Here is a 14,460-nt window from a genome sequence, read left to right on the forward strand (position 1 = left end):
TTATTCAAAAACAAACAAAAAACCCACATATTAGATTTTCTTTTAGTTTTTGTTCCATGATTTCTTACAGCCAGAGAGCGAGAGTGAGAAAAGGTTTTGTTGGCCATGTTGCATGCCCATAGAGTTGGAATGTGAGTGGATGGATGGCTGCTGGCCATGAAGTACATAATTAAGGAACAACCGCAGACCAGTAGAAGATCACGAACTAAGGGTTCAATAATTGTATGTAATGATATATTTAAATGAAAATTAATATATTTATTGACAATTTAAGCCACAACAAAGTTATTCATTTACCTTCGAGACAAAGCAAAACAAATCGATCTATATACAACTTTATATACATTACATTTATGAAAGGAGAAACATATAATACCTACACACATACATACAAACATACATATGTACTATATTTTTCTCGTAATTATAACTAATGGAAAATACTCAAGTGCAAGTGTCTATAATTTTCCTCCTCAAAGAAGCTCAACTCTTGCAAGACGAGAGAACGCAAACTATTTAACTGATAAAACAAACATTAAAATATTACTAATAGCAACTTCATTCAAATTCAATCATAGCATAGCATTAAACGCAGTAAATCAACTAACATTTTGCATATTTTCAATAATAGACAGAATAGATACAATAACAGTTCATATTTTTCTAAGCTCATACACCTCTTTGCTCCACACACTCACAAGTCGCAGCACTACTAAAATTACTTTAATAGCAGTTAAAACAATTCCAAGTGAGTTTCATGAAAATACATACATACACCCAGAGAAAAGGCAAAACTTAACTAATGTGAATTACTCGTAAATCAAACCAAATGTCGCAGGACATTTCAGACGCATGATTTTTTGTAAGAGGCAAAGAGGCCAAAGAAAAATGAATGGAGAAATGGGTAAAATTAAACCAAGAAGTGATTGAGGAGGAGGAGAATGAAAATGAGTTGGAAGTGAAACCATAGGTTAGAAAAAGCTTAGGAGTTGTATCTAATCTAATTTGTAGCCTAATTCAAATTGCTTTTGTTGTCCCTTGCCGCAGATCACATTTATTTCACTTGTATATGGCAAATATTTATTATACAATACCATGCATGTGTGGGAGATATAATTCTCCACAGTTTTGAGCTCCTTTACTCTCTCTAATGAACCACGTGGACAATGTGTAGCTAGTGGCCCAGTTTTAATTAAAAATGACGCGAGCCACAGAATCTTACTAAGCTCGATAATGGATGAAAGAGATTAAATCGTTGAATTACAAATTTAATATATATATATAAACTTAATGATATAAAAACAAAAATAACAAAAAATAAAATCCCTAATGTTTGTATGTAAAAGAAACTCAAAACGTTAGAGATCATCTAAAACTTAAATAAATATAAACAAAAAAAATAAAAAACACGAAAACTGTACTAATTTATTCCCCAAACAAATTCCATCTTACATATGTAAATCAGTTTTCCCCTTATCCAGTCATTTTTGTTCCAGAAAGCCCGCCTTGTACTCCATCAGATAGGCTCTCCCCCAGCTAGACGCACAGACAGGACAAGATGTGTGTCATTAGGGCATAAAATTCATTTTTAGACACAAAACACTTAATTAGCTCATCCCTTGCTGGGGTACAGTCGCAGTAACACCTTCTATCCATATGGCCCAATATCGATATTGTCAGGTAAGAAACTTAAAGGCCATAAAGCAGGAACGCGGAAGATATAAAAAACACATTTTGCAGAATTTTGTCAAAGAACATACGAGGGTTCTTCAGAAAGTGTTCCCCGAGGCAGGTCTCTTAGACTGCAGATTCTCTGAAGTGGTTTTTCTCCAATGTCCGTTTTCCACAGTACCAGAAGAAATCTTTGTTTTATTCTCATATAACTAACATAAATGTCTTTCTCCATGCCGTACCTTGAGTTTTATTTTTTTGTTTTTAATAATTTGGGTATAACTTTTTAATTCTATAATTCTTTTATGACTAAGCTATTGCTCTGCCTATTCCAGCAGTTTCTTTTTCGACTTGGGCGTGGAGATGGTTCGCAAGGAGACCCGCCTCGGCGTCTTACTGTTGGGCGTTGAAGGTTTAGCTACTGTCGCTTTAATAGGGGTCTGCGCCTCCTCCTGGGTGTCCTCATAGACCAGACGAATATCCTCCGTGTGTTCACAGGTGCTCTCACTGATGGAAACTGGATTCTTTGCTTTCTCATTTGTCTCCGGCAACGTTTCCTTCATCGACGTTGGCATGGGGCGTGCTTTCCTCTTCGAGGGGCCAAGCATCCATAGCCTCTTCCATAGGGGCCACTGGAGAGTTGACAGGCATTTCGACCAGTACGCGGGGAGTACGCCTTACTGCAATGGGCGTTGCTGTTTTGGCGGGTTGGCTCTTGGGTGTGAGGGAGAAGCTACTGGAGCTTCCGGGAGTGCGGGGTTGGCGACGAACTTGAATGGGGGTAGCAGGACGGCATTTCTTCTCAGGCGACTCGAACTTCTCCTCAGAGCTGATTATCTCCTTATCCAGAACAGCAATACCTGCGATATCCGACTGATGCTTCTTTGTTGGAGGCTCTGGCATTGGGCTGCTCTTACGTTTTACAGAAACCAACAAGTCCTCCGTCTTATCGGGCATTTGGTGTGTGGGGATTTGTAAGTGTGTTACTATTTTATTATCCAGAACAGCAGTGCCATCGATGGTTGTCAGATGCTTCTTTGTCGGAGGCTCTTTCAGTGGACTGATCTTGCGTTTCCCCGATATAGGTAAGGCTTCGGTGTCCTCCGTTTTTCGTGGTGAGCGGCGTATGGGAATGGGTGTTGGTGTCTGACTGTCGGTTGTCCCTGAGCCAATTTTGCGCTTGACAGAGATCTGTGAGGCGCTAACTTCCGAATCTTCAGGCTTACGCGGCGAACGGCGTATTGCAATCGGTGCAGGTATGGTCGTTGCGGTGACTTTGCGAGGGGAACGCCTAAAAGAGATCGGTTTTGGCTTGACCTCTACCTCTGCTTTCGTCTTCTGCTTGGGGCTCGTGGAGATGGACGAACTGGCACTATGCATGGAGGAATCATTTTCGGCATCAATATCAATCTCTCTAACTTCCTTAATGTCTGACTCAGAGGTCTTCCTTTTGAGATTGGGCTTGGTCTTCTCCTGCAATGGTTTGCGTGTGGTGGAGGGTCTCTCATCCGCCGATACCTTTCTAGCCCTCACTTTCTTTTTCTTTGGCGGCGGAGCATTCTCGGAACTCTTCAAGGCAGCGCACAGCACTGCATCCATTTCCTCATAGCGATCGCCCAATTCATCGATCTCAAAGTACAACAGCGAACAGAAGCCATCCGTGCTGGAAACAATCAGTACAGTCCCGTCGCTTGACCACGTTAGGTCTGTGAGCCTAGTGTAGTGAATATTTGAGACGATAGCGAACGGAACCGGCTGCTGGGTGTCATAAAAGAACACAGAGTTCTTGGTGGCGACGGCATAGATCATGCGGTACGGCAGCGAGATGACTGGGGGATTCTTATCCACATTGTACGGTCTCAGACAGTACAGTACCGGAGAGCAGCGCACAGCAACCGCGTACTCTTGGGGAAAGGGCAGCACAAATGCCGGACGCGTTAAATCGTAACGACTAAAGCCGTAGGTGGTGTTAACTGGTTTTAAGACGCCATCGTAGTCGGTGATTCCCGCGGGAGTGATCAGCAGCTTGCCATCTGGGGTGAAGCACAATCGGCGGAAGAAAGTCTGCAATGAGCCATCATGATAGAGCCGTATGTTCTTCCCATGTATTGCATGGCCCTCCTTAACTGGGAGGGTGCACTTGGAGACCCTATGCAGCACTCGCTTGGTGTGTGTATCGAAGATACGCAATTGTCTAGAAGGGCAAAGCAAAGGAAAAGTCAGAGAGTGCTTGGCAGTGGTTGACACGAGTGCTGCTTACCTATCGGTGCTCATTGTGGCTATGAATTGATTGCACGGGTCCCAGGCCACGCCCTGCACGTAGCCCTTGTGATCCTCCAGAATAGCCAGGGATTTTCCTTTGTACACATCCCACACCATCGCAGTGTTGTCCACAGAGCCTGTCACAAGGAATTGCGAATTCGGGGACCAGCTCAGATCATAGATATCCTCTCTATGACCGCGCAGCACTTTCAGCGTCATCCACGACTCCTTATCCTGCTGACTACCTGCATCGGCGTCCAAAATGTTGACGACTTCATGGTCGGCCTTCTGTTTCCAGATAAACACAACGCTCTCGTCATCGCCGGAGGCCAACAGCTCGCCATTGGGCGACCAGCGAACTGTGTTAACCGCACGTTGATGTCGGGACAGATCCACAGCCAGCTCCAAGTCGACGCCATCTCCATTATCGCACCGATTTACATACCAGATCAGGACATGTGCATCTGTTCCGCCAGAGGCGAGTCGGCAAATCGTCGGCGACCTCAGCCCTTGTCCGTTCATCTGAATGTCCACACTCAAAACTGGATCGCGGTTGTGCCACGAGATCTCCGGTATTTTGCATTTCATGTTATTAACTTATTTAACTTAGTCTATGTATCACTTTATGAAAAAATTGTAATTGATGAAAAAAATATGCGGACTATTTCGCGCCGAAAACGCAAAGTGTGACCATTTTCGACATTACCATAAACGGGGAGCAACAAAATACCGCTTAACCATAAAAAGGGGAATTTCTAATCGATACAACCGTTTCATGGCAGCTAGCTTTTGTCAGATATGAATAATGAATGCTCGATATTAGATCAAGCAAACGATTGATAGTTGAGCAATTGTCGACCATGGGGGTATTTAATATTTCCACGAAATTTATTTAGTTTTAACCATGTAAATAAATATTGTGTAAATGCCGTCGGCATTCGACTTCGTTGCTGCCGTTCTATCAACTTTGTCAATAAATTTACATATATATAGCTTTAAACTATATAGAAAATGTAAATACAAAAGCCAATTCTATACACATGTAATGTAACCCATATACATATGTATGTTTCTAGGTATATATTCATAAATTATATACATTCATACATGAATATACATACATATGCACATATATGTAAATATGTACATACATATGTATATAAAATTATTTTAGTTCAAATCACTTGTTTTATATAATCTGAAAAACATAAATCTATTGACAAAGTTGATGGTACGTTCGTCAGTTGTCGCCTTGGAGTTTAGCGGCACGGTTTTGTTGCTATGTGGTATTGGATTCTAATTTTGAGCATTCAGAGTATTAACATGCCGGTGCTAGCTGTAGCCGGCATTCTGCTCTATAACGGAAGAAAAAAACGGAAGCGAAAAATTCTTTAAAACGCGTAATTTTCGTTTCAATTGTTAAATTTGTAAAAAATAACGCATTGCTTTTAGTTAATTACAATCCAGTTTTTACATTTTTCACTTAATTTTACATTTTTGTCAGCGATCAATTATAACTTTCGTTTCATATCAGTCAGCTTTTGTCAGCTAGCAATAATAATTTTTGTTTTATATCGGTCAGCTTTTGTCATCACGCAATAATAAATTTTTCGTTTCATATCAGTAAGCTTTTGTCAGCGAGCAATAATAATTTTTCGTTTCATATCAGTCAGCTTTTGTCAATGAGGAATAAAAACATTTTTTTGGTTTTATTTTATTTATTATTACATTTTTACATTTAGTTTTACATTTTTCCTAAATAGAGGGGTGTTAAGCTCGTGTAATCGGCGGATTTCCCTTGTTTTTTATGGTGTGGTATTTAAATGGTATTTATCGAAACTGAATTGGTACATAGTGGTATTTATTTTAGTTATCGTCACGGTCACACTAATTACCAAAGCAAAAAAAAAAAAGAATGGTAAACAAATGTTTTGCCCAAAATGCGGGATTTAACTAAATAAATTTAATTAATTTCTAGTCTGTGACGCTGCATACCGACGTGGGCGACCTCAAAATGGAGCTCTTCTGTGATGCCTGTCCAAAGGCTTGCGAAAACTTCCTGGCTTTATGTGCCAGCGACTACTACAGCGGCTGTGTCTTCATTCGAAATATTAAGGGATTTATTGTCCAGACGGGGGATCCTACCAATACGGGCAAGAACGGACAGTCTATTTGGGGAACTAAATTCGACGACGAGTTCAAGGAAACAGTCAAGGTAGGTGGTGGCAAAAAGGCCTTGGATTCCGTTCGCAGTTCTCACCGGCTGCGTTGTTCTTTTTGCAGCACACTGACCGTGGAATGGTTTCGATGGCCAACAATGGGCCAAACGCCAACGCCAGCCAGTTCTTTATCACGTACGCTGCCCAGCCGAACCTTGACCTGAAATACACGTTGTTTGGTCGCGTTATCGACGGCTTTGATGCCCTGGATGAGCTGGAGAAGCTGCCTGTCAATCCCAAAAACTACCGGCCGCACGTAGACAAGAAGATCAACGGCGTAACCATACACGCCAACCCCCTAGCGACGTGAGGGACAATGACTACAAAGACCAATTGGTTTGCTTAAAAGGAAACGTATTTATAGTACTTAAGATATATGATTTCTTCGTTTACAGACTAATTGGTTGAGAAACATAGAATATTGTGCAAGGGATTTCTAAAACTAAAATCCAAAAATCAGCCGAGTCACAATAGTTAATATAAAATTGCATTGTTTTTAGAAATTTTTCATCGACTTTTGCACTTAATATGGAACTTACAATAAGACAAATCAGATGGATGTTAAAACGATCAACTAGAAAAGAGAAAACAAATGCTAACAAGAATCTCGTACTACATGCGTCTAAAAATATGAATTATGTGGATGCGCCGTTTGTGATTGATTTGGCGGGCTTCGGGTGGTCCTTCATGTGTTGCTCGAACATGCTGCGAATGTCGGCCAGTGCCTGGGAGATGTTCTCGGAGAAACGCTGTACATTCTGAAAGATACATTTCGATAAGCTGAAGCTCGATTGGAAGTATGTAATTAAAGTCAAGCCTTACCGTTTGCTGGCATGTTGTCTTTGCTGAGATATGGAAGAATATCAAATTTTCTCCAGCTATAATATAGGAGACACCATAGCCGTCGTCGGCCACAGGTCCAAAGCCACCTCCGGCACTGATGCAGTTCGGATGCTTCTTCAAATCCATCTTTGGCGTCTGCCCGTGAGGGGTCTGACTAGTCGACAAGCGCCACGGCTCGCTGAGCACTTCGTTGAGGAAGGGCGAGTCCACTTCCAAGTACTTGGAGACAACGTACAAGCAGAACAGATGCCTGTCAATGCCCCGCCCGCACATGGCATCCTGATAGCCCAGTTGATGGCGATCACAGGCTGCTTGTAGCATCTTGATGCGCTCGTCGTTCTAGCGAATAGAAAAAACAATTAGACTTGGATCCAACTATTTGAGGAGCCACCTCTTACGGTTGTGCTTTGATTTTGCATGGCTTTGACCCACGCTGCGGACTCGATGGTACACGGGCGCACTGTCTCAGTTCTTCCCTCGCGGAATAGTCGCGTCATCGAAGCCTCATACGTCAGGGAGAATCGTCCCGCATCTCGGTAATAGGCCAACTGCAGTGCCATTTGAATGTAGGCATCTGGGGAGATGCGGCACTTCTTCATGAATCCCTTGCCGTACTCCTGGTGCACCAGAATGCGCAGATTCACTTCATTGATTAGCTTGGTCACGTCTATGGTGGCCTCATCAATTTGGGCCAAACAAGGGGAAAGATCCCAGCTCAGGCGTGTGGGCAGTGGGGGCTGGAACTCAGGTGTGCCCTTGGTGTCGCCGGATTCGTCGTATCTGTAGGGTGTTAAAGCGTTCGGTCAGATCAAAGTGTATTAAATTTTTTGTGAGGCAACGTAATTAAATGGCTTTGGTTAACCTTACGAAAAATTAGTTAGTCACAGGAATATAGGAAAATTAGTTTGTGTGTTTGCATTAAAGGTTGCTGTGTAATACAGTTCCTTGGGCTGGTTACATGTTTAAAAGGTTCTCCAATGCATCTCTGTCGCGTCGGGTTAGTGCCCTTAACTCGAATGCATTCGAAAATCAAAAAAGGAGGCCCCCAAGGTTTCCCAAAACCAACTTTAATTACATTTTGTTGAAATTAAGCCAAGTGTTTACCCATAAATATCATCACCAAATATATACTCCCATAGATGTCCCAAAACCGGTGCATCGGCCCTATAAAAAAGGCGTAAATTAAATCAATTGTTAGGCCACAACCAGAGTTAATTAAAAATATATGTGTACGAGTATGTTTGTATATATGTACATGTCTAAACCAAAATAAAGAACTCAAATTGAACGCATCCAACCGACACCGACAGCCTCAAACGTAGGCGTGCACAGGTACAGAAAAGATCACTTTACCCATCCGATACAAGATCGTCGACGATGAGGTTCTCCCACATGTGTGAGGCAATGGCAGCGTCAGACCTTGGTTTGTGTGGTTTTGCAAGTTGTTCAAAGAATTTAGATTACATCAAATCAAGGAAACGAAACGAATCGTCTTTGTCTGAGCAGAACAGTAAGCACTGGGATCGGCACTTACCAGGTGTGCTCCGCATTGAAACCGAGGCGTCCGTTAGTGCCCACACAGACGGTGAAACACTTGTCGAACCAACGATTGTAGCCGTTGCCGTGAAGGAGCTTCTTTCCGAAATTGTCCAGGAGCTCGGGTCGCGCCAGGTCAAACTCGAAGGGTTCATCGTCCAGGGAGAGGACAAAAGCAGCAGATTCAATGGTCCGCAGGGAGACATGGTTAACGCCTCGCGAGAAGAACGTATTGCGGGCCTCGGCCCACTTCGAGCGGTTCCAGGCGGTTAGTGCAGCCAAATGCTCTTCACCATCGAGGGGAGTGGCGTTGGCCTTTAGGATCTCCTCAATTTGACTGGAAATAAATGCAAATGTTAGTTTCTGATTGTCCTGGGAATCTAATCGCAGCCACTTTCACTCACACTTGTAGCTCGCAAGAGCGCAGTATGCGTCCCTTGTGGTAGATGAGCATTTTGTAGTAGCAACCCTTGTGCAGCACCACAATGTGATTGGAGTCCTTGTAGTGAATGATGCGATCGGTTTCCAAGCCCGGCACACGAGCCGTATTGAAGGTTCGTTCATACTGCCAAGAGCACAGAGGAATCATGCCCTGGACCATGATCTGCGGATGAGAATAATAAGGTTAATCAGTTTGAAGTGTTATATTTAATGGTGCTGTTCCACTTACAGGTTGCAGTTCCTGGTGCTCGATGAGACGACGGAAATTGAGAAGCAGGGAGACCACGTTGGCCGCCCTGGCTGACTGTTTGTTGGTCAGGTTCATGAAGATGGCATCCGTGCCATAGAAGTTGCTGTTGACACATAGGGGGCTGCGGCCGCGCAGATAGACATACTCCTCCCACCAATCGGAGACGTAGTTGGTGGACCACCAGCTCTTCAGGATGAGATACCATTGCAGCTTCTTGCCAATATTCTGTTCAAACTCTTTGGCCAGGCGCTCCATTCGCGTGTAGTTATCATCGTCCAGCAGCGGTCGCACACTGCGGAGGTATCTCGTCATGGTGTCACTGACGGATGGCAGCGGCAGACGGGGCAAGGAACCCTGGAAACTGTACAGGCCCGGCTTGTTCCAGCTGGACAGGACGCGCACCACAGCCACCCACAATATGGTGGGCAGCGAGACGCGACTGCCCGGCGCCCTCGACTCATACATCCAGCCCTTGTACATGAGTAGAAGCTTCAATGTGTACCGCATGGTGAAACAAATCGAGAGCCAGATCACCAGGGCCGCCAGGAAGCAGGCCGTTACCTGCCAGTTAACTGTGTTGGAGGGCAGATGAACGAGAAGTCTGTTGGTCAGATTGAAGGGCGCTTGGTAACCGGCAAAGTGCAATCCCAGAGCAATGGCCGAAATAAGCCACAGACTTTGGATGTGGGCCGGATAGACGCCGTTGCGCACGCCATTCTGAAACGGGGATCCGGAAAAGTTTATCCAAATGTACCAATTATCAAATGTATCGTTGGGCTTACCCTGGCACGACCCAAGCGCTTCTTCCAGGAGCGCACACCCGAGTTCCACACGAGATTGAGCACCTCGTGGTCATAGTTGATGTCGAAGCCCTCATGGGTGATGGCAAACGAGAATGCAACGGCGGCATGGGCTTCAGCCATACCTGCAGGCAATTGGTGTTGTCAGACCTAATCGAATGCAAATGCTCTGGAAAAAAGAGAAGGTTAAAGAGGTTTTAATTTTTATGTCTGGCGATAATCTTTTCCTTTGTTTTATATAGAATTTTTTGTATGCATGTGTGAGTATTTCGTCATAATAACCAATTAATGACTGAACTGATAAGATATATTTTGAATTGGCCAGACATCTCATACGTGTGATTCATGTGTTGACCAATTACCCTCTTGGGATTGAATTGAAATGCGCTGCAGATCGTAGAACCACTTTCAGAATGTACTTTGCCATATTCGTATATGGAGGAGTGCAAAGTTCAGCAAAATATTGCACGACTCGGATCTATTTTAATAATTTTATACGCATCGCCCGATTCGATGTCATAACATTTTACATGCAATTGATGATTGACGTCACTGTAAGCGGTTTCAATCAAGTGATAACCCTAAACGAGGATCGAGATAGCGTCTCCTTGGCTCTCTAGGTCTGGGCAGCAGCAGCAGCCAGACGGTTGAGTGGCGGCCACTTCTACATACATATTTGGGTTTTGGTTAAGGAGCAGACAGTTAACAATTTGCCCAAAAAGGCGACATTCGATCACTTGGGGAAGATCCATTTCCTGTTTTTATTGCAAAATGATTTGATAACTATTTGCTTTGTGTGTATGTATTGATTCGTAATCGTATGCATTTTCCGTTTTAATTGTTATTGTTCAGAGTCTTATACTATATATATGACAGCTATTGCAATTTATAAGTGCGACAAGCACATATGCATGTATGTGTGTACATTCGTGCATATGTATATACATCTGTGGACTTTAATACTTTTATTCAAATAGTATAGGGGAATCCAGTTAATATCAATCCAAACTTAGTGTCAGTGTCGCTGTGTTTCTGTATCAGAGCAGATCACATAAGCCTTGGAGCGAGGTAAACAAACATCCCAGTGAAGGTCAGTGCAGTGGGTCTTTACTGCTATTGTCCATGCCCGTGCATAACAATAAACCAGTTCCAACTTCGGAGACCCCTTCGCGATACAAATTCGTTTTCATTTGACCCAGATCGAGGGCGACTACTATGTGCCGATGCCTAATAATTTGAGCAGCGCGCTGCCGGCTTTCATTTGTTTGCGTACGAGCGAGAAGAGGAACCAATCATAACAGACGCATAGACGAAAACAAAAAATTCAAATACGAAATGCGATTTGTATGCCTTTTGGTCGTAGTTTAAGTGAGCAGCAGCCTCAGCAGCTACAGCAGCCACAGCAACAGCGATCTCTTGCGCTGGGCCCCGAGACACTGTGGTCGAGACGGTGCAAAGTCCAAAACGATTTTTTCAGCATTGCCGTTCTGTGATGTTATCTCTTGCTAGACGTTAATTATATTGCAGAAAATTTAAATTGATGTGGTTTTTGATTGACCTTGCCTTCCCCATTACCTCCCCATTGTTTTTGAGCGTGTGTGCGCGCGGGGGTGGCATGTGTCGGCGGGGCCAACACGGGTTTTATGTAACATACTAAAAATCCCCACCACAGCTGATAAGGCAGGCAGCTAGCTATCTCAATGTGAATTGTATTTTTCAACTATCAGAAAACATGTGTGAGAATTTGGGTCAGAAGTGAGACAGAGATATCAAAATAGGAAAAGCAAAACTGAGAAAAGCCGCAAAAATGCAACAGTGTCACTGTTTATCCGCTATATGTTTGTTTCTTTGCCCCGTTCGTTGGTGACGACCCTCAGCTTGATAGAAAACGAACCTTCTTTGTCAAATCCAATGTTTCGGAAGCCAATTTAAGCCAGTTCTCCAAATCACGTTCTAATTAATTGCACTAACAGTTTCGAAATACTAGGCGAGGGAGAGAGAGCCACACACAAACAGCACGATTCGATTTTTATTCAAACTACGAGCTCCCTTTAGCCTTGCGGGTTGCGGTTTGTGGGGCCACAGAAACAGAAAACAACTTGATCACTTGAACGGCCGAGCGCCAACTGAACCAGACTGTGCTCGCTGCATGCGCATGGGGTCTTAAAAGGCAGCAAGAGACGACTTTTTTGTGTGTATGGGTGTGGTGGGGTGCGTCACGAATCGAGGGGCTCGTGGAGTGTGTTGACCGATGCCGGTTGTTCCCCGCAATTCCTCTCCACACTTAGTGTGTCTGTCCGAGGATCGATAAAGGGTTATCAGAGTCCAGCAAATGGAGATCCTATGGTAGCTAATATGTATATCTCTACATACAGGTACATACATATCAATTGAGTGTCAAAGCGTTATCTCGTGCTCGAGTTGGATATGTGGCCCACACAACTAGCCATAAACTAGTATAGATTAGAGTGCTCTAATGTTTGGTGTTTTTGAAGAGATGTACTATATTATAAAGATAATGATGTGAATAAAACTTTAAATTCCCGATAGCAATGTCCAGTTTCAGCTTGGGACTTTGACCTTTCTATAAATATAAATAGATCCGCACGATCAAATGCACAGACTCGTATGCTGTCGTCTATTTATGTAAGGTGGCGCAGGTTCTCGCCACTACTTCAGTGTGAAGAACTTCCCTGCTCACCAATTTCAATTGAATCTTATCAGCGTTACATGGGTGGTGTGGAGCCTGATTACGTGTGTACTTACTTCAGACGATTAACGGTCTGAAAAACAAGTCTTATATGATTTGATTTTATAACATTAAAATGATCAAAGCTGCGATAAGCATTAATTGAAAGGTTTTATCGCGTCTAACTATTTTTAGTTGAAAGTCCAAGCATTTGTATGTACATACTACGCCTGTGGGGGGGGCCTGGGAAACTTTTGTAGTACGCAATTCGGCGGACAAGGCTGATAAGAACGGGCACGCGGTCCGATAACACCGATTTTTGCCAAAATAACCTAGAGCAATCAGCGACGGGTTGGCACTGCTGCCTGGTTGGCATGTCTGGGGGGCCTATGACTATCTAATTGATATGTTGGTCTGCCTCAAAAGTCTGGGAAGGAGTTAATTTCCACCCAACACAGACGAATCAAAGAGAGATCACAAGCTGAGCTGGCAGGTCGCACTGCTCATATATCTCCAATGTGGACTTTGAACCTCTGCAACTTTAAATGTGCGACGACCAAGGCAGCGCCAGCACCAACGACTCATGTCTAACACAGTTGAGACAAAGGCAAGGCAAGCGAAAGGCAAACAAGAAGGTGGGGGAACCAGTCGGGCCTCTCTGAAATATCATTCACAGCTGGCGCTGCAATTAGGAGGTCAATAGTACCTATCCTACCTGAGCAGCTTATTGGGGATCGGATCTGCCATTTGTTAATCTCCTCTCTTGGATAAGGTTGTTTGCATACACACACATATGTACATACATAAATGCATACATATATGTATGTATGTATAAATATGAGCAGTGGAGGAAACTGCAGCAAGACACGTAGCCAGGCCAAGAGACAGAGAGACGGGGCTCTCACTATGTGGTGCACACAGTTGCATCTGGGTCTGTGTATGTGTGTGTTGTGTGTTTGTTTTACAGATGTTTGCCAGTAGAAACTCTCACAGCTTTTGCTCACCCACTCAGAGCGAGCAGAGAAGCTGGCGGCTCAGCTCTCAGAGAGCCACAGAAGGCAAGAAGAGAGTCGTCAATCCGCACAAAACTCGTTTTGGACTTTGAACCGAGTTGAGAAAAGCGTGTTTTGTACAAAACAGCGTAAAACAACAACGACTTTATTAAAAAACAAACAACAATCAGAGCCACGAAAAGTCGGCGTCGGGCGGCGGGTAGTGTTGTAATAAATACAATATTATTCACTTTTAGTTGCTGCTTTTCCAAACAAGTTTCCATGCGATTCGTAGAAAAAATTCACTATTCGGTGCTGGCTGGGACTTGCATGTGACCCAATTATTTACGAACTGGTTGGAGTTTTTGAATTGTTTCGGTGCGGTAAGAGGGAATTAGTCAATTTGGGACTGAGCATGTCGCTGGGGCAACAGAATCAGGGTAATTTACCCAAATAAGAATCGGAAATGGGTTAGGGCTAATGTATTCACACGCACTTACTTCTGTTCTGGTGAAACGCCGGCCAATGTAGAGTAGAGTCGCAGGGAAGACAATCTATGGATTGGTTTTTATTTATACAAATGCACAAATTGAAGAACACAACAGAAAACAGCGAAAAATACCCAAGAGACGGACAACTGCAAAGGCGCGCGCGCAATGTTGTAAGCGTTGCGGTGGTGGCGAAGAGAATGAGAGTCGCTCGGAGAGCGGCAGCAGCAACAAGCGCGAGATTTTCGACCATATGATCGAAGCAACGG

General features: G+C 43.7%; 3 protein-coding genes across 5 annotated transcripts; 1 reads left to right on the forward strand and 2 right to left on the reverse strand.

Moving 5' to 3' along the window:
- Window positions 1-1,651: 1,651 nt before the first annotated feature.
- Window positions 1,652-4,629, reverse strand: LOC111080642 (chromatin assembly factor 1 subunit B). The gene is given in 3 exon segments (XM_022376381.2): window positions 1,652-2,249; window positions 2,251-3,865; window positions 3,932-4,629. Coding segments are annotated over 3 exon segments (2,457 nt in total). The 5' UTR covers window positions 4,522-4,629; the 3' UTR covers window positions 1,652-1,997.
- Window positions 4,630-5,800: 1,171 nt separating this feature from the next.
- Window positions 5,801-6,755, forward strand: LOC111080653 (peptidyl-prolyl cis-trans isomerase-like 3). Its single transcript, XM_022376394.2, has 3 exons — window positions 5,801-5,851; window positions 5,912-6,148; window positions 6,217-6,755. The coding sequence occupies exons 1-3, from the start codon at window positions 5,849-5,851 to the stop codon at window positions 6,460-6,462; spliced, it is 486 nt and encodes a 161-aa protein (XP_022232086.2). The 5' UTR covers window positions 5,801-5,848; the 3' UTR covers window positions 6,463-6,755.
- Window positions 6,486-14,366, reverse strand: LOC111080648 (carnitine O-palmitoyltransferase 1, liver isoform). Of its 3 annotated transcripts, none has more exons than XM_041592902.1 (9): window positions 14,204-14,366; window positions 10,005-10,191; window positions 9,202-9,939; window positions 8,936-9,135; window positions 8,530-8,868; window positions 8,349-8,414; window positions 7,394-7,775; window positions 6,975-7,334; window positions 6,486-6,910 (listed from the first exon to the last, which is right to left on the reverse strand). In XM_041592902.1, the coding sequence occupies exons 2-9, from the start codon at window positions 10,143-10,145 to the stop codon at window positions 6,788-6,790; spliced, it is 2,349 nt and encodes a 782-aa protein (XP_041448836.1). In that variant the 5' UTR covers window positions 10,146-10,191; window positions 14,204-14,366; the 3' UTR covers window positions 6,486-6,787. The 3 variants fall into 3 exon arrangements, with proteins under 3 accessions (XP_041448836.1, XP_022232081.2, XP_041448837.1); XM_022376389.2 differs by lacking the exon at window positions 14,204-14,366 and adding an exon at window positions 11,917-12,157; XM_041592903.1 differs by lacking the exons at window positions 8,349-8,414; window positions 14,204-14,366 and adding exons at window positions 8,100-8,159; window positions 11,917-12,156.
- Between the last annotated feature and the right edge of the window lie 94 nt (window positions 14,367-14,460).

This window comes from Drosophila obscura, unplaced genomic scaffold, assembly GCF_018151105.1.
Source record: "Drosophila obscura isolate BZ-5 IFL unplaced genomic scaffold, ASM1815110v1 contig_186, whole genome shotgun sequence".
NCBI classification, from domain to species: domain Eukaryota; kingdom Metazoa; phylum Arthropoda; class Insecta; order Diptera; family Drosophilidae; genus Drosophila; species Drosophila obscura.

Excerpts from the sequence above, each read along its gene's own strand:
- LOC111080653 (XM_022376394.2), top strand. Across the intron at positions 6,149-6,216 it reads AGTTCAAGGAAACAGTCAAG|CACACTGACCGTGGAATGGT; the intron begins GTAGGTGGTGGC and ends TTCTTTTTGCAG.
- LOC111080648 (XM_041592902.1), bottom strand. The coding sequence starts at position 10,145 with ATGGCTGAAGCCCATGCCGCCGTTGCATTCTCGTTTGCCATCACCCAT. Across the intron at positions 9,136-9,201 it reads AGCACCAGGAACTGCAACCT|ATCATGGTCCAGGGCATGAT; the intron begins GTAAGTGGAACA and ends TCTCATCCGCAG. Across the intron at positions 8,415-8,529 it reads TTCAATGCGGAGCACACCTG|GTCTGACGCTGCCATTGCCT; the intron begins GTAAGTGCCGAT and ends ACACAAACCAAG.